The sequence below is a fragment of the Verticillium dahliae genome, genomic scaffold, assembly GCF_000150675.1.
Source record: "Verticillium dahliae VdLs.17 supercont1.19 genomic scaffold, whole genome shotgun sequence".
Classification (NCBI taxonomy): Eukaryota; Fungi; Ascomycota; class Sordariomycetes; order Glomerellales; family Plectosphaerellaceae; genus Verticillium; species Verticillium dahliae.
In genome coordinates, this window is record NW_009276939.1 from 272,112 (window position 1) to 297,947 (window position 25,836).

Consider the following 25,836-nt stretch of genomic DNA (forward strand, 5'->3'; position numbering starts at 1 on the left):
TTCATTGTTTGCTGGTTGTCGGTGAGGTGTGCGTGGCAGGCTTCTGGAGCTTCTGGAGGCTTCTGGAGCTTCTGGAGGCTGCTGAGGCTTCTGGAGGTGGGAGGAGGGGAGTCACAGCGATCGGCCAGAGGGAGGGGGATGGGTGAGCTTTTAACGCGCCGGGGGTTCCATGATCACAAGGCGCGAAGGAGGATGGGGCCGGAACGAGCACACACCCCGGTCTCCTGTTGCTCTCCTGACAGAACCCACCGGGTGTCCCTCTGTGCGCCCAAGGCCCCAGGCACCCCTTCTCAGCTGCGTTGGCGTGCAGACTCTGCCCCTGGCGCCTCGGCTGCGCGGGATGCAGAGGGGCCCTCGTGCTGCTGTTGGTGTTGCTGTTGGCCGTGAGCATGCGGCGAGGCGTCGAACCATGCCGTTTTGAGGCGAGGTGGACCGCTTCTGTTGTGTGTGTGTGTTGGTGTGCTGGGTGCTGGGTGCTGGGTGCTGGGTGCTGGGTGCTGGGTGCTGGGTGCTGGATGCTGGGTGTTGGGTGCCAGGGGGACGAGGAGGCTAGGCCGGAAGGGGGGCGGCGCAGGCGAGGTGTGGGCGGCATTTGTAAATTTTTTAATTCTTTTTCCTCTTTATTAGTTGTTCGTAGGTTGTGGTGATGCTCGGCGGTTCGGCGCATCAGATAAGATGGAGCCCGTTATTTCGCTTATCAGATGATCTGATAAGATGGTGGACGCCCAAGACGTTTGAGACAACAAGACGAAGCCCGTTGCGAAGGCTTCATCGGTGGAGCTCGGCCATGTCGGAGCCGAGGCTGGGCTGTGTTACAGATGGATGGCCTAGATGGTATGGCCGAGACTCATAAAACTATTGATACAGACTGGACTGATTCATTTGGTTGTTGATTTCTATTGGAGTTGTCGAGCACCAGGTGCTGAGTCCTGACGTCACAACATGTCATGAATGTTCTGATTGCTGTGCTGAGTTAAAAGTGAACAGTCAAAAAGGAATCATCTGCAAACGCCTTCCATTGAATGCTCCCGTCTTTTTATTCCCCAGAGTACGCTCATCCCCCCGTACGCCATAACGCCAATTGATTCCCACCGCTCATGAACCGTTTCGTGCCTCGCGTCAGCCGTGTGCTCGTCCCACAGGCGCGCCTCTCGTCATCGTCTTCGGCCCCCCGATCGTCGACATCCCCCGCGTCTGCCGATGCCGAACCACCAAACGCAGAGCCATCATCGACGCACGCATCATCGACGCATGCCTCATCGACGCCTGCCCCAAAAGCCCAGCGCAAAACCATGGCCGAACTCGACGCCGAACTCCGCCTCAAGATGGAGGGCATCTCCGGCGAAGGCGGCGCCGCCGGCGTCGAGTACGAAGACGGCAAGGCCGAAGGCCTCAAGCGCGGCGTCAAGTCCAACATGTTCCGCGTCATCTAGTTGGGCGACATCTGGAAGAAGGCGAAAGAAATAACTCGAAAATGAAGAAGTCGAAAATGAAGAAGTCGAAAATGAAGAAGTCGAAAATGAAAAGAAAATGAAAAAAAAAAGTAAAAATGAAAAGAAAAAGGACATGTCACCACGACGTCACGAGGAGCACCCCCAGAGGCATCGGCCCCGTGTTGACGAGCTCGCACGGCGCCCCCGCCGGCACCGTCAGCATGTCGCCCGCCCGCAGCGCCTGTTGCCGCGGGCTGTTGCGCGAGCCGACCTGCGCCAGCGCCGAGCCCGTCGTGATGGTGATGGTCTGGTCGGCGGACTGGATCTGTTCGGTTGTTTGTCAATATACATTTTGCAACATCTTTCCCGCAACATGGGCTACTCAACGGAGAAGGGAGCTTACGTCTTCGACCATGTTGCCGCCTTCGGGCACCGTGATGGTCGTCAGCTGCGAGTGCAGGCCGGTCCAGAGCACGCGGCGAAAGGCCTCGTGGTGCGAGGGCAGGTAGCTCTTGAGCATGTTGGGGAAGTGTTTTGGATAGTGCTGCGCGTCGGCGCTGGGTTGTGTTGGCGCTGACGCCATGGTTGTTTTTTTTTGGTTTGGGGTTTGATTTGTGTCTTTTGAGTTGAGGATGTACCTTGTTGTTTAGTTGCTACTATCTTGGGGGTCAAATTCACCCAACAGCTCCAGACACAGTTATATAGGGCTTGAGGCCGACGCATTCATCGTGACTTGCCCTGGGCCGCGTCCGGGGCTCCGCGTGTCATATCATGGCGCCGTCTAGGGTCAGCAGATGCATCGTGGGACCTCAGCCCACCCCGGACCCGCTTCGGCTGGCCCCGATTGGGGTGGTCGTGGTACGATGTCGCGTGCGTGGACTGCATCTCCGGTGGATGACAGCAAATGGCAAGCGATGGATTGGGGGGATCTGGAGTATCTCACGGGAGAGTCGATCCAAGTGCCACAGGTTGACTGTGCTGAAGACATGAGCATGAGCACCTTACTCTGCCTAGGTACCTGAGGTTAGTAACATACCTTAAAGAGGTAGGTACTTTACCTTGGGTAAGGTGTCAAAGGATGGCCCTCTCTTCATGATCAGCACCGAATCGAACACATCAACACTTCACTTTCGTTCCTGTGGCTCATCAGTCCCGGACATTCTCTTGCCGTCCCTTACATGACTAAACACCCTTCGTGACCGTCAAACTTTGCGGCTCAGTCACGACAACCTCACCCAGAGTGGGTCCGCGGCCACATCGTATGATGCCTCTCGGCAGAAGAGTCTGGAACACACGAAGCGAACTCTCGGCTGACTGTGATCACTAATATTGACCAGCATTCCCACGCAAACGAGATGCCGTGACAAAGACCGACGAATATCCGGCTTGACCAACCCACTGCCTTTCATTTCCCCTGCCCGTCCTTCTGCCCGTCCTTCTGCCCGCCCTTACTCTTCCGCTTTACCCCCCCGTCCTTCTGCCCGCCCTTCCCCCCAGCTCCCACGCTCAGTTCACACACTGCGAATACCACTGGTTCTGCGCCCGGCACGTCCCCTGCGAGCAGCACTTGGCCCCGTTCCACCCCTGCCCGCCGCACTGCCCCCACAGCCCGGCGCAGCTGCCCCCCGGCGGCGGCACCGTCGGGGGCACGCCGGGCGGGATCGTCGGCGGCACACCCGGGCTGGGGCCGGGACCCGGTCCTGGTGCGGGGCCCGGCGGCGCCCCGGGGCGGGGAAAGTCGACGGCCATGTTGTGGCCCGTCTGCTTGTCGCCGTAGTAGACGTCGGGCGGGAACTTGTTCTGGCTGACGCAGTTGGGGTTGCAGGCGTCGAGGGGCCCGGAGCGGCCGCGCGTGTAGTCGAGGACGAACTGGTCGTCGATGCAGTCGGGGAGGACTGTTTCGTCAGCACGAGCTGCTGTTTTCGTACTCGGTGAATCAAATCGAGTGGACATACCTTTGAGGTCGTTGAAGGCCATGTTGCCGAGGTAGCAGTCGCGCAACTGCGTCGTGTACGGCGTGTACAGGCCGTTCCAGTTCCAGTACCAGTTCCTGTGCGGTGCGTCAGAACCTTTCCCTCTACAGCAGAGAGACCATGGGATGGGCTACTTGTTCGTTCGGTCGGCGGCGCAGCCCAGCATGATCAGGGCCCCTACGGGCGACGTCTTGACCGACTCGGAGTTGGTGTTCGGGCAGCAGTAGCTGATGAGGGGGCCGGTCGTCGTGCAGTTGAGAGAGCCCAGCACGCCCGAGGCGGCGGCGAGGAGCAGAAGGCTAGGCTTCATGATGGGCGAATGAGCTCGGTGTGCGATCAGAACTTTGTTGGCGAATTGTCGCTGCGTTGGAAATCATCCTCAACTCCCACTTGGCGTGTCGGCCTTCTCATTTATACACGCGGGAACACTATGAAAGCTCTTCCTGAACGTTAGCCCTTCCTGAACGCTTTTCCTTCTACCCCTCGTTTGGACATGCTAATATTCCCCTTCGACCGCCAGGTTGCCTGAAAGAAGAAAAGAGAGGCTCTCGCCAAGCATAATTGATGAACAGTCTCTGAATATAAGATTCCCTCGCCTATCAGTTTGCTACAAATAGATGAGCGCGACAGCGACTTGGGGTGTCTCAAACAGCCTGCATCGGCTAAATCAGTTCAGTCACCGGCTATGGGGTTGTAGCTCCATCTCGGGGATAGCTTCGGTCATCTATTGCTTGACAGTCGACAATCAGTACAATCAAAACCCTTTGAGACACTCGTCTCAGATGCAAGAGATACCCACGAGAGAATGCTAAAGAAACCCATCTAATGCCTCCAGTCCCTTTCCCCAGCCGCACGTGGCGGGCCGCCCTTGGCAAGGTCTCGTCGACTCGGTCCCCAATCGCCCGACCCTTGGCCGTCTTGACCATGTACGCCCCGAACGCCACGGATCACCTTGGGCGGGAGATTTACTCCCCCTCATCCCTGGGGTGTCCACAACTGCCGTGCCAAGCCACGGATGCATCGGGCATTATCGCTCGGCAGAGCACACACGCGCGACGCCAAGTGGCCTGCCAGACATGTCAATGCTCTCTTCGGACACCTGGGCTTCGGAGATGGATGTTCCACGGCTCGAAAGGAAGGCAGAAGACCACTGCTTGCCCGGTTGAATGGCACGGCAATCTACCAAATGTCCATTCCGGGGTTCACCTGAGCTGTACCCCAGGTCTTGGTGCTTCCAATGGGTGAACGGCCTGGGATGAAGCGACCCGTGGGGACCAAACAAAAAAACATGTTTTTCCAGCTTGGATACAAACGGCGTCACTACGGTCCTTGACCGTTGGGGCCGCTCATCTCCCGTCTTGGCCAGGATCGGCACCCATTCTCGTCGGCTTCGCCGCTCGTCATGGACAGGACAATCCCCCTCCTTCGGCTAAAAGTTCTGTCGACAGTCGATTCCAATGACAGACATCCCAGGCCGTTTGATGGTTCACAGCAAATCACAACACGACAGGGTAATCCTCGGGCGGTCTTCATCGCAAACTCGTTCTAGGCCGCAGCCGGACGACCTGGGAGTGGTCAGAACGTAGCCCCTGACTCGGGGGTGACGATGAACAGTGCCAACAAGACATCGGCCCGACGTGTGGTGTTTTGCGGGGATATCGGCCAAGAAGGTCGGGGTTTTCCCCGCGTGGCTCGAGGAAAACCTCCACAGATCCAACCATCGAGCACAACGTTTGCTGGAGTCTCTGGGGATCATGTGGAGATACTCCGAGATTCTCCGTACTCTGCCTAGGCCGAGATCCGTTCAACAGCCTTCACTCCAAGCAGTAGGCCGCCTGTCCAAGCTTTCCAATTCGTCCAGAGGAGCTACATCATGCCCCCGAGCTTGCTTTCGCCCCGCCGCCGCCGGTACCCAGTCGCGTGCCTCCAAGCTCCACACGACGATGCTCGGTCTGGGGACTTATCGGCCCTGCTTGGAGATTCCGGTCTATCATGAGTCGTGGCGTGTTGACGTCGGCGGGGGGAACCATGGCGAAGATCTGCCTCTGCATCGTACTGGTTTGTCATACCGTACATCTTACCCAGAGCTCATCGGAGCTGTATTTGGGCTACGTTGGTCGACTACACGGAGATCGTCAACCTACCTATATAAGGGTCACGTCTCGCGCTGTAGACTGAAGTCAAGGAAGATGCTCACAGCACCAACCCAAAGCCTCAGCCTCTATCATGGCCGCCTCTCTTGCCTTGATCTTCTCGGGCCTCTTGCTGGCGCCTGGCGTTCACGCGCAGGCGTATGACACACAAGGTCGTGGCGAAGATGCCTTCAGTTATGTTCAGCCTCTCAACACAACCATTCTTGGTCCTTATGGACACTCTCCCGCTGTCCTGCCTTCACGTGAGTCGAGGAACCATCATGACAGCATACATAAATTAACAATGTCCAGCCAATGCCACTGGCGCTGGAGGTTGGGAAGATGCCGTGGCCAAGGCCTGGAACTTCATCGATCAGCTCACCCTCGAGGAGAAGGCTGACATGGTCACTGGTCAACCGGGACCCTGCGTCGGCAACATTGTCGCGATACCTCGCCTCGGCTTCAACGGCCTCTGCCTTCAGGATGGACCCCTGTCTATCCGTGTCGCCGACTACGCCAGCGTCTTCTCGGCCGGTGTGTCGGCCGCTGCCAGTTGGGACAAGGGGCTGATGTACGAGCGCGGCCTCGCCATGGGCAAGGAGTTTCGCGCCAAGGGCGCCCACGTTGCTCTCTCTCCTGTTGCCGGTCCTCTCGGTCGCTCTGCCTATTCGGGCCGCAACTGGGAGGGCTTCTCTCCCGACCCTTACCTCACCGGTATCGGCATGGAGCAGACCATCCAAGGCCACCAGGACGCCGGTGTCCAGGCCACGGCCAAGCACTGGATCGGCAATGAGCAGGAGACTCTGAGGAACCCGATCTACGACCCCAACGGCACCCTGACGGACGTCACCTTTGAGGCCCTCTCGGCCAACATTGACGACCGCACCATGCACGAGCTCTACATGTGGCCGTTCGCCAACGCCGTCCACGCCCGTTGCGCGAGTTTCATGTGCGCCTACCAGCGACTCAACGGCTCGTACGCCTGCGAGAACTCCAAAGCTCTCAACGGCCTCTTGAAGGAGGAGCTCGGCTTCCAGGGCTACGTCATGTCCGACTGGGGCGCCACTCACTCTGGTGTTGCCTCCATCGAGGGCGGTCTTGACATGAACATGCCCGGTGGCCTTGGCTCCTACGGCATGACGCCTGAGGCCGGCTCGTTCTTCGGCGGCAACGTCACCGCCGGTGTGAACAACGGCACCATCGATGTTTCACGCATTGATGACATGATTCTCAGGATTATGACCCCCTACTACTGGCTCGGCCAGGACGGCGACTTCCCCAGCACCGATCCTTCAACCGCTGATCTCAACACCTTTTCGCCGAGGTCCACGTGGCTGCGCGAGTTCAACCTGACCGGCGAGAGGAGCCGCGACGTGCGCGCTGACCACGCCGGTCTCATCCGCAAGCATGGTGCCGCGGCGACTGTGCTGCTGAAGAACGAGAACAAGGCTCTTCCCCTCAAGGCGCCCAAGTCGATTGCCGTGTTCGGCAACGATGCCGGCGAGGATACACAGGGCTTCTACAACCAGGACGATTTCGAGTACGGTACCCTCGTGGCGGGTGGTGGCTCGGGAACTGGCAGGCTCACGTACCTTGTCTCGCCTCTCCAGGCCATCAAGGAGCGTGCTGCGCAGGATAACGCCCTTGTTCAGCAGTGGCTGAACAACACCCTCATCATCAACTCCAACGTCACCGATCTCTGGGTTCCCACGCCCCCTGAAGTCTGCCTCGTATTCCTGAAGACGTGGGCCGAGGAGGCTGTTGACCGCCAGCACCTTGATGTCGACTGGAACGGCAATGAAGTCGTCGAGTCCGTGGCCAAGGACTGCAACAACACAATTGTCATTACCCACTCGTCCGGCGTCAACACCCTGCCCTTCGCCAAGCACCCTAACGTCACGGCCATCGTCGCAGCTCACTTCCCCGGCCAAGAGTCCGGCCACTCGCTGGTCGATGTTCTCTACGGTGACGTCAACCCCTCAGGCAGGCTGCCCTACACCATCGCCAACAATGGTAGCGACTACAACGCGCCGCCGACGACCGCCATCAACACGACGGGTGTCTACGATTGGCAGTCGTGGTTCGAGGAGAAGCTCGAGATTGACTACCGCTACTTCGACGCCCACAACATCTCAGTCCTCTACGAGTTCGGCTTCGGTCTGAGCTACACCACCTTCGAAATGGCCGACCTCCACGCCGAGCCCCTCACCACCGACATCACCTCCCGCCCCGCCGACGTCCCCATCCTGCCCGGCGGCAACCCCGAGCTCTGGGGCGTCATCTACAACGTCACTCTGTCCGTGACCAACACGGGCGACGTCGACGGCGCCGCCATCCCGCAACTATACGTCAGCTTCGCCGACGGCGCCACCCCCGCCGGCACGCCCGTCAGGCAGCTGCGCGGGTTCGAAAAGGTGCCGCTCGCCGCGGGCGAGACCAAGGCGGTGCAGTTTGGCCTCATGAGGCGGGATCTCAGCTACTGGGACGTTGGCGCGCAGCAGTGGCTCATCCCCGAGGGCGAGATTACCCTCTCGGCGGGCTTCAGCAGCAGGGACTTGCATGAGGAGGCGACCATTACGCCTGTCCAGGCGTAGATGGGCTGGCGTTTTCTCCGTCTGTAGAATGTGGTGTGGATTTTGCATGATGATCACGAGAGCGTTCATTTTTAGACGTAATTTATAACCTTTCGACATGTTGGCTTGCCTCGGCGACCGGTGGTCGGGCTATCCCGTGATGTGGTGTTCACAGATTCACAGTGTCTTCAATTGGCATCCTGTTGACGCATTTCCATAAAGTCATGATACGTGATATACATAGAACTATCGTACATCGCCACTGTCATTGAACGTGCCTCAGTGGTGTCCACCTCCATGGCCACCACTGTGGCCGCCGCTGTGCGCCGTCGCCCCAGCATCGCCTCCCGCGTTCATCGTGTGTCCGAACCCGCCAGAGTACGTGTGATCCTTTCCGTAATCATATCCGTAACTGTTTCCATACGCGTTGCCATAGCCGGTCCCGGCCGGCGCGGCGTTCGAGTCGGCCCAGTTCGGGTTGGCGACACCGCCGGGGTGCGTGCCAATGCTGGATCGGTTGTCGGGGAGCTTGTACTTGGCAACGTCCTTGTTGATACGGGCCTTCTTGGCTCTGCTCCGGTGGACGCAGCAGCAGATGCCAATGCAGAAGGCGATAAAAGCAACAGCGCCGAGGACGATGGCGACGATGATACCGGTGCTGATGGCCCGACTCGTGTTGCGGACGTCGTTCCCGAAATCATCGTCATTGCTGCCGAAGCGTTGGCGAGGCTTGAGGATGCCGGCAATCTCGTGAGCAATGGCAGGCATCGTCGTTGATGACTTGATGTTGCTTTTAGGTGTTGGTATGAAGGTTCAGATTAACAAGGATAGATCTCGTCTTCGACTGAAGACGTGTGTTGCGCTGATTTCTATTGTAACTCGACTCGTGGTAAAGATGCTGTCAGTCCGTCGACGATGATCGAGGCACACTGCCAATTTATCCTCTCTCCCATCGCCTTCACTGCATTCCCTTGGGATTACAATGCATGTCTCACGCCCAACCAGCAGGAGAACACCGCCTCGCCAAGGGGTGCTGGCAACGTCATGATCACAAGTCTCACGACCAGACTTGTCTACAGGGCTGATCGGAGGATTACGAGAGGCTCGATCAATGCCCTTACTCGGCGTGGCGGAGAGGCACAGCAGTCCTAATCTGGTTCAGTAAATCCTACGGCGCTGGGCGATTCGTCGGACGGCACGACGATCATTCCTTCGCGGGCACACAAGCGGCCAATTTTGATGTCATGACCAGGGGCCAAGGGGCCAGCCGTCAGACCTGGGGATGATCGGCACCCTAGGTGTGGCGCTGGAAAGCCCGCGCGGGCGATGAGCACAGAACCATCAACCCTCATTTGTCTTCAATTGCTGGTGCAAAGATCCTGTAAGTAGGCGGCCTCAGATTGGCAGCCCTCCGTGATGCAGGTGGCCCAGCCAAGAATGACCCAAGGCGCTCTGCTGCCGGAACAAGATTAACCAGTCAGCTTGGCCCCTCGCGTGTATGATGACATTTGGTGGTATTCTTACCCAGCACTCTGGTTGCCTTCGGCATACGACGCACGCGCAGCGCGAGTTCTGATCGAGTAGCTCTACGAAATCAACGAGCAACCTGATACATGAGTGGCGCCGCGTTGGAGCATGTATTTGAGTTATATTGGTAGCAAATGCCGCCGTCGAATACCTAGCCATAGAACCGCGCCATGGTGTCGGATTGGGAAGGAGAAGCTTCGAAGCCCTCGTGTACGGACAAATCACTTCCCTGATCTGATGGTCGAAACGCCCGGGGAGTGTGAGGCAGTGTCCTGTAATTACCGTGTTGTTACAGCCCGTGAAACCCATCGTTCCGGTGTTCAACATATCGTCGCGAACCCGCGGGACCACTTCATGCTGCATTGGCCCTCAACGTGTTGTGATGTACCCGCTTAGTTTTCCAATTGCAAGAATGGAACTACAAAAAAGACCAGCTAGCGTTCAAAAGCGATCAGCAAACGCGTTAGCTGTCACGCATCATCCCAGTGCCAGTCGACAGACTCCGGCCATCCAAGGGGGTTTGAGTACCTTGACATGGCTGTCACATGCTTGCCTTCAATGAGAGCATCGTAAGCCAGCCCGTTGCATCCGTCTTGGCAAGTATCCAGGCGACTTCGACCGTAACATGATGATGGCTGAGTGCTCAGTGACAACGTTCGCCAAGTACAGTTCATTCATCATAGGACCCCGAGAGGGGTGTCATTACTTTGTGCAACGGCTTGAATCACCTCGAAATACTGACAGTCATAGTATTTATATTGCCTGAAGCATCCAGGACGCAAGATCATGGCTGTTTCTATGACACGACCACAACAGACATGGACATCAAGCCCACTGGTCCTACTGTTCAGAGTGTGCATCGAGTGCCTAAGTTATTTGCACGACTCTTGCCATTAACTTCGTCCTGACCTGAAATCCATGTGATGTATCTTACATTCAATACGTCAAGCTTCGATAGAATAGCCTGATCTAGCAGTTTTCGTGTCTGTCACTGCATCCGCCAGAGGTACAGCTCCAGCAAAATCTTTTGCCGTTCTTGCAGGCGCCGCAGCCGAAACTTTGGCGTTTTTCGAGGCCATCTTCCACAACGTCCTTGACTGCAGCTGGGTTGGGGGCGGCGAAGGATACAGTGAAGAAGACCGAAATAATGAGGTAGGCAGTCTTCATGGTTGGATCAATGAGGAATCAAGCGAAGTCTTGAATGATATAGAAATGCGTTTTCTTGGGGGTTGTCGAACAGAATTGTCGGGATCGTGATGAATCAATTGAAACATTGTGCTGCCATTGCTTTTATATTTCCTCGCCTTCTCATCTTGAGTAAGAAGAGTTCGCCCAACAATTTAATAGCTCTGCTTGCAACGTCTGTTGCGTGTTGCTATTGGCGAGCGCCTTGAACAGAGTGAATCAAACGGCTAGTTCCCCTTCAGTCGCTCAAGCCCCGTGCATCCAAGTGCATCCAATGAATCGAACAGGGCTGGCCTTCATACTCGGCTGGATGAATTTAACGGCCTGTCAGCAGGATATATGCCAATGAAGGCACACAGTTCATGACCTAACTCAACCCCTGGATAAAGATCAAAGTCATTCTCAGGCTTCTCCCAAGGTTCGAACGGTGGGCTGGGTGTGACGATGACATCTGGCTGATAGACACTTTCTGGAGACGTTGCCGTTTCTTCCGAGACAGGATTCTGCCTGAATTTCTCCATCTCCTTCTGCTTACACGAGTCCAAGTCGGAAGCATAATCAAGATCATGGCATTTGTCACTGGCCATGAATCTTCAATGCCTCATCGCTTCAAGTATAACGAGGTCAATCAACAAGTCACTCTGGGGGCTCAATATCATTTAGCCCTGCCGAGGCATCAGATCGTATAGGCTGTGGATAAAGACAGATTTGACTGCAGATGACAAGGGTAAATTCGCAAAATTTCCAAAGGTATTAAAAAGATCCGCTCGATGCAGGGTGTCTCGTTATCAGTCGTGTACTGTATCTTTTCGGAACAATGTCCTCTCGACCGTCGACATATCACAACAGTCCTCAGAAAGCCGTATTCTACAAAGCTCAGGCGCCGCGTAGGCGCTTGGTCCGGCTGTTCCGCTCTCCGCACTGCCGAAATGCAATCAAAAACCGGGGTGGATTGCATTCATGGGCAGTTTGCAGTCAACTGAGGGGTTGGTCGTGTTTACACCCATTCTCGTACAACTTCGGACCGGAGCACGGCACAGCATCAGCGGAAGCCGAGCCCACTCAGAGACTCTTTGGCCGAGAATGACGACGCACCGCTTGGCATTTGCATGTTGTACCACCAAGATGCCGAAAGTAAAAACTGCCTTAAAGGGTAAGGAGGATGACGCGAGCTTATCAAGCAATTCCAAGCAGTCAACATCGCACTGCCGGGGCGTGATGGGGCACATGTATGCTCTAGCTACCGGATGACCAGGCCCACCTCCTCCTTTGAGTTGAACGAGGCTCCGTTGGTGCCCCGGACTGGACCCTGGCACCTCGGTTGTGTCGTCAATGCCGATCGCCGTTGATTGGGTCTTCATCAACTTGAGTTTGGGCCACATTGCTGTTTACAGGCTGTGTAGCCGGGACAAGGCACCATCTAACTCATTTATCTCAATCGGCTTGGCATGGCACGACGCTCCAGGGAGTCCAGGCACCAAAAACGTGGCAGATGAGGTGATGGACGAGATTCCACACTGCCCCCACATGGCCCACATAGGCTCTTCGATACACCTCCGGGATGGCTCGCTTCGGCCTGTTCAGATGGATTTCCAGCATCCCCGTGCGGAACATCAGGTGGTTGACGTCGTAGCCGGCGACAAGGTTCACGCCAGAGCCGTGCCGTCCCACTCCAGGGGTCCTTTACTGGCGTCGGGAAGTTCGCACGGGGATGGCCTCTCGTGCTCCTGGCCCTGTTTCTGACACGCTCAAGCCTTACGCGGTCATTTGCGCTCAGCCTCATGTAGAGCCAGGGAAACAGGAAAGAGGGGTAGGGCGAGGGCCAATCTCACATGCTGAATCTGTACATAAACCAGCGTGGTATCTTGGCTAACTTATCTCTGGACGTTTCTTGATATCTTCACCGATCTGCAATCATCAAACTACCACTCGACATGCATATCGCGGCTCTTCTGGCATTGGTCCCCCTTGTGGCAGCGCTGCCCTCAGCCGAGCAGCCTGGTCTCAGCCCCGGGTTAGCGTCGTCTGATGTGCACCGCCGATTTCCCGCGACCCGTCAAGAGGATGCGTATGACTACATCATTGTCGGCGCCGGCGTCGCCGGCACAACGCTGGCCAACCGCCTGACGGCCAACGGATGTTAGTGATGGTCCGACAAAGCTTCATTTGACATGCCCACTAATAATACCGTGTACAGTGTTCCGAGTTCTGTTGCTCGAAGCCGGCCAGCTGTAAGACAACCATTATTTCGACACATGGCTGGACACAACTAACACCGAGCAGTGATGACCAGGAAGACCTCATCACGATTCCCGGCAACGGCGCCAATGCAGCCAACAGCAAATATAACTGGAATATCACGAGCACGCCGTCCCCCGCCACCGGCAACAGGGCGATCGCCCTGCCGATCGGACGCGGTGTCGGAGGTAGTAGTTTGATCAACCAGATGGTCTTCGTCAGGGGTTCTTCTGGTGATTTTGACCGCTGGAAAGAGTTCGGCAACAGTGGTTGGGGCTGGACAGAGATCTTCAAGAACTTCAAGAAGGTAAACAAGCTTGATAGGTTGCTCTTGGATTTGGCTTACAGCGTCCTGACAACTTGCAGAGCGAAATCTTCACCCGTCCCAACGCTGATGTAGCGCAAGAGTTTGGCGCGACCTGGGAGGCTTCGTCTCGCGGCACCCAGGGTGCTGTTCACGCCAGCTACTCCCCATTCTGGTGGCCAAGCATCAGTAAGCCAACCTGTTGAGCTAGGCCCATACTTCGCATTAAACTGACCCACCCATCAGAGAACATAGTGGCCGCGGCTCGAGAACTCGGCATCCCTATTCTGAAAGACGGATATGGCGGCAACAATGCTGGTGGTTTCTTTACCACGCACTCTGTGAAGCCTGTGGAGAACACACGAAGCTCCGGACGTACCGCGCACTACGACGTTGCGGCTAAGCGGCCCAACCTCAAGCTCATCCAATATGCCCATGGTTCGAAGATCCAGGTCGAGCGCGGTCAGGCTGTCGGAGTCGAGGTTTGTGCGACCTTCTCCAATAGTGGCAACCACAAGACTAACCAGCCTTCAGTACATCGATACACAAACTTCGACCACCAAGGTCGTCAAGGCTTGGAGGGAAGTCATTGTTTCTGCTGGTGCGGTTTTCTCGCCACAGATTCTTCAGCTTTCAGGCATCGGCGATGCCAAGGACCTAGCGGCTCAGGGTATCAAGTCTGTCGTTGACCTCCCAGCCGTCGGTCGCAACCTCCAGGACCACCCTCTTGTTGTTGCTGTCAATGCTAGTACGTCCCATCTCAACAAGCTCAACAATCTCAAGTCTTTCGGTCTCAGAACTAACTTTTTCCAGTCACCGCGCCTCTCAGCAGCGCCAACCTTTCCGACACGACCTTTGCAAGCGAGGCACTGGCCTTATACAAGAGCAACCGCACTGGCCCGTATGCTAATGCCAATGCCGAGTTTATCATGTTCCTTCCCATATCGACTTTCAGCTCCCAGCCTGCCGCGCTGCGTCAAGCTGCTCAATCTCAGACCGTCGGCCAGTTCCTGCCTGCTGATTACCCTGATTCTGTCCGCCAGAGCTTCACCAAGCAGCACAGGCTCCTCACGGCCGGCCTCTCCTCAGACGCCCAGACCCCCCTCGAGATCTTCTGGAATGAAGGCACTGTTGTCTCTGGAGTGCAACACCCCTACTCCCGGGGTTCCGTGAAACTCGTGTCGAATAACCCTCTTACACCGCCCGCTGTCGATCCTGGCTATCTGACCAATCCTCTTGACCTGGCCATCATGGTCGACGGCTTTAAGCTTGCGAGGAGAATTGCCAACACAACCGCCATCGCGCCTCTCGCGCCCTTCGAGGTGTTCCCGGGACCGACCGTCGCGACTGATGCGGACATTGAGCAGTACATCCGCCAGAACCTTGCTTCATTTGCTCACTATGCCGGCACCTGCAGCGTCGGTCCCCAGAACGCCGGCGGAGTTGTGGACTCTAACTTCCGCGTTCACGGTGTCAAGAATCTCCGCGTCGTCGACGCCAGTGTTATTCCGCTGCTTCCTGCTTCGCACACGTCTAGCACTGTTTACGCACTCGCCGAAAAGGTAGGTTCACACACTTTGACGAAACACACGAACAACATGCTAACGGTACTCTTTCTCTAGGCCGCCACCGCTATTCTCTCGGGCGTGAGTACTAGGTCCTCTTGCTTTCGAGAAGCTTGCTGACCAAACTATCAGGGCTCGTGGTGAAACGTCATATGTCGCGGGGAAGAACTTTGTGAGGGACAGCTCGTATCGTTTGATTGAAAGACAAGTGGTCAGATGGTGCTTGGGGTTAGGGGGTTGCGCTTCAGTGACGATAAACTTGAAAATCCAACATTGATATTCTGTTGTACGCGATGTCCGATTCAACTTTGCGATTGGGGAAGAAATTCTTGGTTTTCCTAGTATTTCACGTAGAGGTGATGCTTTTTGGCTCGGAGAGTCATAACAAGCCTTCCTCGGAACGCTCGCCTCGCGGCAGTTCCGATACCCGTATAAGTAATGTAGAGGGAAATCAATTGTAGCTTTTTCGACTGCGGAGGAGCACGCAATATAGTTCTCGCTTGATGGTTTCTCGCAGATAGACGAAACTGATGTTCGCCATGTGTACCATGCGAAGAACGAACTCTCAATCCATGCTGATCATTGTTAAGCAATATATCCCGACCTCCTGATTCTGTCACATAGAGATCGTCAGGTCTGTGCGTCAGATGGCAGATCAAGCGTCTAGGGGTCCTCAGCTGAGGGAACGGACGATAAGGGCGAAGCTAAGGGGTGACACCGCCGGGGAACTCGTCTTCTCCGTTGGGGATTCTCTACATTTCGAGAGATTGCAAGACTCCGATTTAGCACAGTCATCGCCAGCATTGATCAGTAATGGATGAATTTCTTGTTACTGATGGTAGAGATGGACACATTTCGGCATCTCGGAAACCTCGGAAAAATTACACTGGCAGCAGGGCATTGGGCTCTTTGGTATCCTGCACAGCTGATTCAGATGCGTGTGGTGGTAGTGGCAACCTGCCTACCCAGCAAGAGCATAGCCCGATGAATTATTGCTTGCTCATCCGTCGCCAGGGCAGAGATCATGGCAACGTGACCGATTTCTTGGCGAAGGAAACCGAAGCGGTGGTGGTGCTGTTGCTGCGACAAACCTTGGAGTGTCCAGATAGGGACCAGGTCCTGACGCATAATGCAAAGCCCCACAGGCTATTGACCTCGATCCGAAAGATTGCGACCAGATCCGAATTCACATACAAAACGGCATCGTTCGGTGAAGAACTACCGAGAAGACCAGGGGGTGCGGCGACGCGACGCGAGGCGTAGCACGGCACTTGTCTGTCCTCAGCGCTGGGCCTGCCGGGTCAGTGTTTGGCCCTCACAAGTCAATAGAGGCACGCCAACCCTGGCCTCGTGGCTTGGCTGGCGGAAAGTTTACCCCTCACGAATCCTCACGAATCCTCACTCTCCCTGAAGTTCCGCGCCCTCTCCCAGGGCTTCCCCACACGCTTTGTTCCCCCACAGACCACATATTCCCCAGACCCCACAGTCTGGAGTAGCTGGAGCGCTCGCCTTGGAGGGTACGGCAGTGGGACGACCACGGGGTTAGCTATAGCGCGTTTGGGGTTATGGACGTGCCGAGACCAGCGGCTGAATCTGGGGCAGCATTGGAACGCAATGCCACGAAAGACTCAAGTATAACTCACACACATCGTCACCCTCAGTGCCCGAGTTGATTCCTTTGCTGTCAAGCTTGAGCAACTTTCGGTTCTGGAAATCCCAAGTTTCACACTAATCACTCAAGAAAACATACGTTCACCATGTCGAAAGACGGCGAAACCACGCAGCGGCGTGTCGAAGACGCCGGTGCGCCTGTTCAATATGACAACCCGGACGAGGAAGTCAAGGTTGGATGGAGAGTCTGGGCCGCCATTTTTGTAAGTATCCCAAGACTTTGAGCAGCCCTGTTCGAACAACGAGCGAGTCGATACAGAGGCTAATGGGTTTGCTTGCACAGTTCATGGCAGCCTCCTTTGGTCCCGGCGTTGCGCTCGCGTTCGTCGTCATAGCAGCAATTGTTGTCCAGGTCAGTAACGACCTGGGCAACGACGCGCCGTTCGCCTGGATCGTTGGCGCGTGGTCTCTTTCCACCGCCGTCTCCTTCTCGCTCGGCGGGCCCCTGAGTGACATCTTTGGCCGAAGGAACATGATTCTGGGTGGCCAATTCGTCACGTTGATTGGGTCCATCGTCGGAGCAACAGCTCAGAGCGTTGCTGCTCTGATCGCAGCTGAGACCGTCATCGGTCTCGGTACAGGATTCATCTTTGTTGCTTACGCCGGTGTCCCTGAGATGCTGCCTAACAAGTGGCGGGCTGTTGGCGTGGGTATTCTGGAAGGTGGAATTACCGTGCCCTGGTACGTTGAATAGCCCTCCAAGCTTCAAGCCACGCTGGAAAGAAGACTGGCTAAATCTGAAACTTCTACCACAGGGGTGTCATCACGGCTCTTATCGCCGGCATCTTCTACAAGTATGCGACATGGCGGTGGATCTTCTACATCGGCATCATTACCGAGACCATCTCCCTGATCGGAACTGCCATCTTCTACTGGCCGACAACCCATCCGAGGGGCGACTTCGACAAGACTCGGTGGCAGCAGTTCAAAGAGATCGACTGGATCGGCATCACTCTCTTTACCCTGGGTCTCGCGACGTGCCTTGTTGGAATCACCTGGGGCGGCACGCCTGAACACCCTTGGGACAGCGCCAGCACCCTGACGCCCATCTTGGTTGGTTTCGCCGGCCTCGTCGCTTGCTTTACCTGGGAGTTCAACTACGCCAAGGACCCATTGTTCCCTCTTGAGCTCTTCAAGATGTGGCGTGGCTTCACTCTTCTCCTGATCGTCCTATTCATCTGCGGCATGAACTTCAACGCCCTCTCGGCTCTGGTACCTCAGGGCTCGCTCTTCATGTTCACGACCGACCCCATCGAGATTGGCGTGCTCTCACTGCCCACGAACATCTGGAGTCTCTTCCCTGGTGTTGTCATCCCCATGCTGGCCCACAAGATTGGTCACCTCAAGTGGCTCATCGTCGCTGGCGCTGGCTTCCAGGCCGTGTTCATCGGTGCCGGCGCCGCTACCGTGGCCCCGAACCACAAGCTCGCCTGGGCCTTCGTCCCTGCCATCGGTGTTCCCATGTTCCTCCTCTGCACCATTGTCGGCTACGCCGTGGCCAGTCTCCACGTTCCTCACGCCCATCTCGGCGTGGCCATGGGCCTTCTCGGAACGTTCCGATCCGCTGGTGGCGCCGTCGGAAACGCAATCTTCAACTCTGTCTTCCAGAACAAGTTCAACGACTACGTAGGCGAGGAGGTCGTGAAGGCCGCCCTCGCCAGCGGACTCAACCCCGCCGACTTGGGCGCCATTATTCCCGGTGCCATTACTTATAATCTTGATGTCCCAGGGAGTCTCGAAGGCATCGCTGGTATGACGCCCGAGATCCGGGACACACTCAGAGAGGCCGTGCGTTTCGCCTACGGTCGCGCCTTCAAGTTCCTCTTCTACATCACCATCCCCTTCAGTGTGGTCGCCTTCATTTGCTCCCTGTGGATCAAGGACCCTCATGAGCACATGACCAACCACGTTGCGGCAGCCATGTTGTCGAGGGGCGCGGAGAAGAGGCTGCACGGCGACGGTCCCGGAAGCTCTGATGTGGAGGTTGCCGCCGTTGAGGATAGGCGCGAGCCCAAGACGATTGGTTGATTGAGGCGATACCCCCTCGACACTCTTTTGATGGAATCTGGCTGGTTTAGAAGCGGTTCATGCATGTGTTTTGTTGGCGTAGCCTACGGGGGAGATTGGTCTACTGTACAAACGGAGCGTGGCATGAGATACAACGTATTGGTGAGATTATAATTGTCAATCCACTGCAATTTTGCAATTCCGGGAATGAACGGGTCTACACTTGCTGGTCACTGCTGTCATGCTGGGACGAGGCCATGAACCTTTCGACCAGCTCGTGTTGACCCATGTGTCCCAACGTCCCAAATTTCGAGTAATTTCTCAGGCCTTACACTATGCATTACGCCAGTACAAATGTGCCACCTTCCTATGCACAAGTTGCACATGTGATCAGACCAGGGCAATACGAGCCTGGTTTCAATGCTTGCGGGCGTGGATGATACGGCAGGTAGGTAGGTAGGTTCAGATGCGACAGTAACGCCCCAATGAGAATACCACATGAAAGCCCATTGAACTGTATTGTCTACTCATTCCCTGTCTAATTGCCACCTTGCCGGGATGCTCAGTATCAAACCCCAAGACTCCTACTCAAGGCGGTCACAGTATCTACCATTTGTGTACTAGCTCCCAAATAGTTCTTGGGGTCACACATCTCCTGCAACTTGTCGTCGCCGAGCAGCGTAACAACCTCGCTATTCCTCTTCAAAACTTCGTACAAAGTGGCCTTTGTCTCTATGGCAGTCTTGCAGGCCTCGTAAATGACGTCGTGGCTGTTCTGTCGGCCGAGGTATGGCGCCAAGCCCATCATGACAGCTTCAGCGACGATGAGACCGTCCGTGGAGTTCAGGTTGTGAAGTAGACGTTCCCGATCAACCGTCATGCCGGAGAAGACAAACTCTGCTTGATGAAGGGCTCCAACAGCAAGGACGAAGCTCTCAGGAACGGCCACCCACTCGAGATGCCAAGGACCCGAAGCCCGCTCAAAGTCGGCGACCATCGAGTCCAAGCCCAACCCAACGTTTGCGCGCAGCAGCTTGGACGCCGCCAAGATGAGCTCGCTCGATATGGGATTTCTCTTCTGTGGCATGGTGGAAGAAGCGCCGCGGTGCGGTACGAAAGGCTCCATGACCTCACCCACCTCGTTGGAGGACATGATGATGAGATCCAGCGCGACCTTGCCCAGGGATCCTCCTATCAGGGCAAGCGTGTTGATGATTTCGGCGACACCGTCCCTCGCGACGTGCCACGTCATGGAAGGGTCGTGGAGACCAAGATCCTCCGCGAGCTGCTTGCGCACCTCGATGCCTTCGCTGCCATTGCCCAGAGAGGCGAGTGTTCCGGCCGCACCACCGTACTGAACAAGCAGACAGCGCGGTCGCAGTTGCTGTATGCGCTCTAGATGCCTCTGAAGGCCGCTGAGCCAAGATGCGCACTTGTAGCCGAATGTGACCGGAAGAGCATGCTGCAGATGAGTACGTCCAGCCATGGGCGCATCTCGGTACTCTTCGGCCAATTTGGTCAACGCCCTGATGGCGCTTCGCAGCTTGGTCTCGACGAGGTCAAGGCCAGCCTTCATCTGCAGCATTGACGCCGTGTCCATGATGTCTTGCGTTGTTGCGCCCCAGTGTAGGTATTTGCCAGCCTCGCCGCACTGGTCTGTGAGTTGTCGGATGAGGGGTAGGATGGGGTAGCCGACAATCTCTGTCTCATTGGCGAGTCGATCATAGTTGAGCTTGGAGGCGTCTGCTGTGGAGGTGATGGCTTCGGCCGCGGTTTGCGGGATGACATTGCATTTGGCTTGCGCCCTGGCCAACGCCGTCTCGACGTCCACGCAGCTCTTGATGTAGGCTTCGTCGCTAAAGATCTGCAACGGAGATCCAAATGAGGTCAGCTTCTCGATTGCTTCCAGTGCTTCGTGTACACAAAGCGAAATGCCACACCTTTCGAGCTTCGTCGGTGCCAAACATGCTTCGGTAAAGCACCGAATCGAGCGCACTGACACTGCCCAGAAGGCGCCTGGGAGGTTGATTCATTCTGGGCATGGTTCGTACAGACACCCTTGCCAATTGGCGAGTGACTCGTTGAAGGGCATTCATGTTCGCGAGAGATGGGTGTTCCCAATGTCTAGAAAAACCCGGTGAACCTCTGTCGGTACCATGAACTAGCTGACTGCAATTGAGAAAAGATTGGGGGAACTTATGGTGACTAAACACGGAGCTCACCCCACTTAGAACATGGTAAGGAACACAGAAAGTACCATCTAACGAATCAAGAGCACAAGATGGTTGCCACTTCATGCATCCGAACTCCATGTGGGAGAAGTCTCATGTGTAGATTCCCGAGGGGCCGGGTGGTGGAGAGGCTCCAACACCCCCGTACGCAACCATGGTGGGGCCGGAATGTGGGGAGACACATCTCGACAGCTCCCCACGCTCTCTCCTCACCAGCAGACGTCAGCCACCTATGATCATACTTTGGTGTATCAATCATGTTTGGAGATGTCTCGTGGCAAGGAGGAGGAGTATGAGGAGATGGGTTGACCCCACACACTGGTCCCAAACTTCTAACTTTGGGAAGCCGACCTGAGCTGTCTACATAATGCTCTAGAGCACTTGGAGACATCTAGCTCCCAGAAGATAGACATACCAAAGCACTTGAAGAAACAGCCTGACATCATGACTATCGAAGAACGGGTTGCCGCCACTGATCCTCAGAAGATCTTCCACTACACCGATCTTCAGCGGTCAAAACCTACTCGCGCCAATGATCCCTACGAATATTTCGCAGGATGGAACAATAGACACCAGTCCGAGGTGATTCCCGGAGCTCTGCCTATTGCACAGAACAACCCTCAAGACCGAGGCTTCGGCCTTTACACCGAGGGTCTGACGTCGTCCTTTTTTGCGGCCCCTCGACATGCCAACCAGAATACCTACATGTATCGTGCCAGGCCATCGGCAGCGCATTCTGGTTACGTTGACCTAGAAACGAGGTCAAACATCGAGAACTGCTTCTTGTCTCTGAACACCAAGGTCGAAACGATCCCGGCACAAGCAGAATGGAAACCCTTTCCCCTGCCTGCTGCCGATGACCAGATCGACTTTACCGATGGACTGCAGACACTAGCCGGCAGCGGTGACCCGAACCTGCGTGAGGGTGTCGCCCTCTACGTCTATGCCTTCAACAAAAACATGCCCGGCAAGGCTTACTGCAACATCGACGGCGATTTCCTTCTTGTAGCCCAGCTCGGAAACCTCGAAATCCAAACGGAAATGGGAAGGCTCTTCCTTCAACCCGGAGAGATCTGTGTCATCCAGAGGGGCATCCGCTTCCGCATTGACTTGGCTGCCGATGTTCCTGTCGCGCGCGGCTTCATCGTTGAGGTCTGGGGCTCAACTTGGGAGCTGCCGGACCTGGGCCCCATTGGAGGCTACGGCCTGGCCAACGCGCGCGACTTCCTGTATCCGAAAGCTCACATTGACGAAGACCTTCATCGCGACTTCACCATCGTAGTGAAGAACAATGGAAAGCATGTCGGCATCAAGCAGAACCACAGCCCCTTTGATGTGGTTGCGTGGCACGGTAATTCGGTGCCTTACAAGGTAAGAGTGCCACTAATTCAACAAGATCATGAGACATGCTAACCGATTTTACAGTACGATCTTACAAAGTTTGTGTCGCAAAACGCCACGTCAGTCGACCATACCGATCCCTCCATCAATACTGTTCTCAGTGCCAAGTCGAGGGACCCTAACACTTCCCTTGTTGACTTCCTGTGGTTCGGCCCTCGCTGGGACGTTGCATCGAACTCGTTCCGCCCGCCGTATTTCCATCGCAACTCCGCCTCGGAGTTCCTGACCTGCCTTTATGGCAACGGTTTGGGCCGGTCGAATGACTTCCAGCCAGGCGGCGGCAGTTACGAGGGCGGCCACACACCTCACGGAGGCTTTGATGAACGCTACATCGAGGAACACAAGGTGCAGACGAACCAGCCTAGACGTATCTTGGAAGGTAGGTCCTTCGGTCTTTGACGTGATCAGCATGCAATACTGGACATTACTGACAGCAGTTGTAGAGCAAATGACTGTCATGGTGGAAACCAGCAGGACTCTCCTCTTCACTGAATGGGCCCGCAAGGATAGTGGTGTCCTTGAGGCCGAGGGAACGGATGCCAGCGCATGGGATAATCTACCAGTACGTAGCCGCCCCTGATATCATGTGAAACAAAACACCCCATTACTTGCTGCAACAGCCGGACTGACCATGTGTCTTGCAACCCTTTAGGACCGATTCTCCACCAACCCCAGGATCCAGGAACTCTTGAAGCAGGTGAAGGAAGACGAAGCTGCTGAGCGGGCTCGTCGCGAGTTCTACCACAACGCCAAGTTGCGTGACTAGATATGCGATATTGTGCCACTGAGTGAAAGTTTCGGCAGCAAATTGTTGATATAGCAGGCCATGTGAAAGTACTAGAGCACAAAACTGTACTCAATCCAATCTCCTTTTCATTATTCTCATGCCAGTTCCACCATGCTATCGCTCATCACTCGTAATATGTGACGAAACCGTCGCCAGTTCCACCTCCCGACCTCTTCCAGAAGGCCCACGTAGTTTAGAATCACCCTTCGCGCCGAGGCATACCCCCCGATGCAAACATATCGATTGAACGAAATGGCACCTCCTTCGCTGATGAACCTCCTCGCCGCATAACTGCAGTCGTTCTGCTCCATGTTCCATCCGGGGAGACCTTCGTCCCCAATCTGATTCCAGTCCACCTCGTCAAGCAGTTCCAGTGGTGTCTCTGTGCCAGTTTCGAGCGTGTCTGGCGCCGCATACACGTACAGCCCCAACACGAGCGCAGCGTTGAACAGTGCAATCTCCGACATGAACATGGTGCCGTCTGATATCTTCCTCTTAGCCATGCAGACATAGACCTGGGCGGCATGGAGACAAGCGCGCCTCGCATGCGCGGTCTGCGCCCAGACGAAAACTTTCTCGAGCGCCGTCTTGCCTGCCTCCATGCCCTCGCGCCCAGCCGCGATCTCGAACAGGTCGAGATTGGCCGTCAGGTTGACGCACATGTTGTTCCAGAAGGCCATGGCGTTGGGGTCACCGGCAAGCAGACCCTCGTGGTCTGAGGCGTAGATTTCCCGGAGAAGAGGTGCTATGGCGGCCCCCGTCGAGCTTTCCTGGAATATCTCTCCAGGGTACAGGCTGTTCCTGAGCGGATCGGAGCTAGATGGCAGAGTACGGTAGCGGAGGTCGGCGATGTAGAGCCAAGTGGCTGATAGTAATGTGTGCATGCCCATCACGCTGGCGGACAGCGTCGTCGGGAGTGTTGCCTTGTGGCCCTGGAAGTCCAGGACAGGTGGATCTATGAAGGTGGCGGGTGACATGGACGCAAGCTTTGCCCAGCTAGTTGCATCTACTGCGTCAAATAGATTTTCAGGGCAAGGAGCATGGATATGGAGCATATCCACTTGTGTCATGGGTTTTGGCCCGATGCTGGACGTGTACAAGCAGTCGGTTACAACAAGGTACGCCACCACACTGTTGCAAGCGTCAACAAAAGTCTCCCAACTGAGCGCCAGAGACGCGACTTGATGCAGGGGAGGGACGATTTACCGTTTGGCTGATTCTATCCGCGCCCAAGACTTCCAAGCGGCGTCCGTTTGGCGTTCTTGTGACAGCGCCTCGCAGATGGAGGGGCCCCTGCTCACCTCGAAAAGGCCGCTCTGTTGGGCGACCTGAAGGGTGTTAGCTTTGATGTTGATCAATTGATGCATTGGCCGCATTGAAGGCTTTGAAATTATTTTCACTCACAGTCAAGGCTTTAGCGTAGAGTGCGTGTGTCAGTTCTGAATGCGCAACTTCCTGCAAAAGGTCAGAAACTTAACCAACAAGGAGCCATCAGCGGCACTTACTTCGAGAATTGACGCAAAGTTGAGATACAAGATTGCAGAGCCAAGAACGGTAATGAGAGACATGGAATCGTTTCGTTTCCAAGGCCTTGCTAGTGCGGTCGTACACCTCTCAATTCCTCTCTACCAGACCATACAGATCAGTACCATGACATCGAGGGTAAGACACAAATACTTCAAGGCCAGTCTTACTAGAACCTGAGTGATCACAAACGGCCTCGTCTTATCCGGGTCCAATAGATGGAGCCCAATCAGACATATTGGGAGGAGAATAATGTTTGGTGTGCGCCTGGCCGAAAACGTGGGCTCGTGGATAAATGGGAACAGTGGATGAAATCGCTGGAAGTAGAGATCGATGCATACGGCAAAGGTGTCTGCCGTCGGAAGGCCAGATTTATTCTGAAGGCTCTGATCGTTGTCATCCTGGCAGATGTCAGCATCAGCTCAGGCCAGAGAAAGCTCGTCGCGGTTGAATACTTACTCCGCCAAATCGAGGTAGTGATAGGTCTCTGATTAGTGATAGACGCCTGTCGTCGTCCAGGCCTCTCTGAGGGCCGTTTGTCCGCATGGACGGGGAGTTATCATCCCTTTCACCTGGTGGAGATTCAGAGAAGAGGTTGGTGCCTTCATGGTTGGCGGCGTCATGCCAAAGGGTCTGTATCATATACCACGGCCGCTCCCTCCTTTTTGGCCACAGCCTGGCCACTTTCGCGAACCGCTCGTCTGGTATGTCGGAGCCGAAGCTATGTTTGCGGGCCGAATTCCCCTGAAAGTCTCTTATTAGGGGCGAACCCAAGGAGATGAGGAAGGCATCCCACGGATTCGTGCTGTTTGGTGGAGAAGGAACGGCGGCGTCAAATGTGGAAAGCCATCCGAGGTTATCGGAGTCTAAAGCCCGGTTATGACTCAAGGCGCCAAAGGCCGCCCGGGGCGCGAATCCAAGAATGACCGAGAGGTCACTTTCCAATGGTTGTTGCGAGGCCATGGCTGCGGTGAGCATTTCTCGCGGTGTGCGGCCTGCATCTCCCACCAAAGGCGAGAACAGACTGTTCCCTTCAAATAAATTTGCATCCGTTGGGTTTGGCCTGTCGATGCTATTGGTATGCGTCGGCTGTGTCGGAACTGAGGCCAGAAGCTCGTTACCATCGAAGTCGTCATTACTCTCTGTGGGTGGATCTATGACCGCGACCGAGGTCCCAAAATCGAAGTCCGGATTGTGCACGCTGGCCACTGTAATGGTGAGGTTGTCATCATCGCCCTGCTCTGGTCGAGCGCTTGAGAGGTTCCCTGTGTCGGTCGTGTTCTCG

At 55.7% G+C, this 25,836-nt stretch overlaps 10 protein-coding genes across 10 annotated transcripts; 5 read left to right on the top strand and 5 right to left on the bottom strand.

Annotated features, from left to right (window-relative positions):
- Window positions 1-1,097: 1,097 nt before the first annotated feature.
- Window positions 1,098-1,433, top strand: VDAG_08136 (uncharacterized protein; the record flags this gene model as incomplete). The annotated part of the gene is made up of 1 exon (XM_009657513.1): window positions 1,098-1,433. The coding sequence occupies one exon, from the start codon at window positions 1,098-1,100 to the stop codon at window positions 1,431-1,433; it is 336 nt and encodes a 111-aa protein (XP_009655808.1).
- A 131-nt stretch (window positions 1,434-1,564) lies between these two features.
- On the bottom strand, window positions 1,565-2,096 carry VDAG_08137 (uncharacterized protein). Its single transcript, XM_009657514.1, has 2 exons — window positions 1,837-2,096; window positions 1,565-1,758 (listed from the first exon to the last, which is right to left on the bottom strand). The coding sequence occupies exons 1-2, from the start codon at window positions 2,014-2,016 to the stop codon at window positions 1,570-1,572; spliced, it is 369 nt and encodes a 122-aa protein (XP_009655809.1). The 5' UTR covers window positions 2,017-2,096; the 3' UTR covers window positions 1,565-1,569.
- Window positions 2,097-2,939: 843 nt separating this feature from the next.
- VDAG_08138 (uncharacterized protein) lies at window positions 2,940-3,716 on the bottom strand (the record flags this gene model as incomplete). The annotated part of the gene is made up of 2 exons (XM_009657515.1): window positions 2,940-3,483; window positions 3,541-3,716. The coding sequence occupies 2 exons, from the start codon at window positions 3,714-3,716 to the stop codon at window positions 2,940-2,942; spliced, it is 720 nt and encodes a 239-aa protein (XP_009655810.1).
- A 1,916-nt stretch (window positions 3,717-5,632) lies between these two features.
- On the top strand, window positions 5,633-8,132 carry VDAG_08139 (beta-glucosidase; the record flags this gene model as incomplete). The annotated part of the gene is made up of 2 exons (XM_009657516.1): window positions 5,633-5,801; window positions 5,851-8,132. The coding sequence occupies 2 exons, from the start codon at window positions 5,633-5,635 to the stop codon at window positions 8,130-8,132; spliced, it is 2,451 nt and encodes an 816-aa protein (XP_009655811.1).
- A 258-nt stretch (window positions 8,133-8,390) lies between these two features.
- Window positions 8,391-8,879, bottom strand: VDAG_08140 (uncharacterized protein; the record flags this gene model as incomplete). Its single annotated transcript, XM_009657517.1, has 1 exon — window positions 8,391-8,879. One exon carries the CDS (start codon window positions 8,877-8,879, stop codon window positions 8,391-8,393), a length of 489 nt encoding a protein of 162 aa, XP_009655812.1.
- A 3,878-nt stretch (window positions 8,880-12,757) lies between these two features.
- On the top strand, window positions 12,758-15,074 carry VDAG_08141 (choline dehydrogenase; the record flags this gene model as incomplete). Its single annotated transcript, XM_009657518.1, has 8 exons — window positions 12,758-12,962; window positions 13,021-13,054; window positions 13,107-13,368; window positions 13,428-13,554; window positions 13,612-13,847; window positions 13,900-14,113; window positions 14,179-14,927; window positions 15,063-15,074. The coding sequence occupies 8 exons, from the start codon at window positions 12,758-12,760 to the stop codon at window positions 15,072-15,074; spliced, it is 1,839 nt and encodes a 612-aa protein (XP_009655813.1).
- Window positions 15,075-16,687: 1,613 nt separating this feature from the next.
- VDAG_08142 (uncharacterized protein) lies at window positions 16,688-18,629 on the top strand (the record flags this gene model as incomplete). The annotated part of the gene is made up of 3 exons (XM_009657519.1): window positions 16,688-16,804; window positions 16,885-17,282; window positions 17,357-18,629. The coding sequence occupies 3 exons, from the start codon at window positions 16,688-16,690 to the stop codon at window positions 18,627-18,629; spliced, it is 1,788 nt and encodes a 595-aa protein (XP_009655814.1).
- Window positions 18,630-19,176: 547 nt separating this feature from the next.
- VDAG_08143 (3-carboxy-cis,cis-muconate cycloisomerase) lies at window positions 19,177-20,650 on the bottom strand (the record flags this gene model as incomplete). Its single annotated transcript, XM_009657520.1, has 2 exons — window positions 19,177-20,472; window positions 20,549-20,650. 2 exons carry the CDS (start codon window positions 20,648-20,650, stop codon window positions 19,177-19,179), a joined length of 1,398 nt encoding a protein of 465 aa, XP_009655815.1.
- A 633-nt stretch (window positions 20,651-21,283) lies between these two features.
- VDAG_08144 (homogentisate 1,2-dioxygenase) lies at window positions 21,284-23,006 on the top strand (the record flags this gene model as incomplete). The annotated part of the gene is made up of 4 exons (XM_009657521.1): window positions 21,284-22,210; window positions 22,265-22,619; window positions 22,675-22,802; window positions 22,893-23,006. 4 exons carry the CDS (start codon window positions 21,284-21,286, stop codon window positions 23,004-23,006), a joined length of 1,524 nt encoding a protein of 507 aa, XP_009655816.1.
- A 116-nt stretch (window positions 23,007-23,122) lies between these two features.
- On the bottom strand, window positions 23,123-25,514 carry VDAG_08145 (C2H2 type zinc finger domain-containing protein; the record flags this gene model as incomplete). Its single annotated transcript, XM_009657522.1, has 6 exons — window positions 23,123-24,158; window positions 24,234-24,355; window positions 24,432-24,482; window positions 24,533-24,652; window positions 24,722-24,952; window positions 25,011-25,514. 6 exons carry the CDS (start codon window positions 25,512-25,514, stop codon window positions 23,123-23,125), a joined length of 2,064 nt encoding a protein of 687 aa, XP_009655817.1.
- Window positions 25,515-25,836: the final 322 nt, after the last annotated feature.

Excerpts from the sequence above, each read along its gene's own strand:
- VDAG_08137 (XM_009657514.1), bottom strand. The coding sequence starts at position 2,016 with ATGGCGTCAGCGCCAACACAACCCAGCGCCGACGCGCAGCACTATCCA. Across the intron at positions 1,759-1,836 it reads GCGGCAACATGGTCGAAGAC|ATCCAGTCCGCCGACCAGAC; the intron begins GTAAGCTCCCTT and ends ACAACCGAACAG.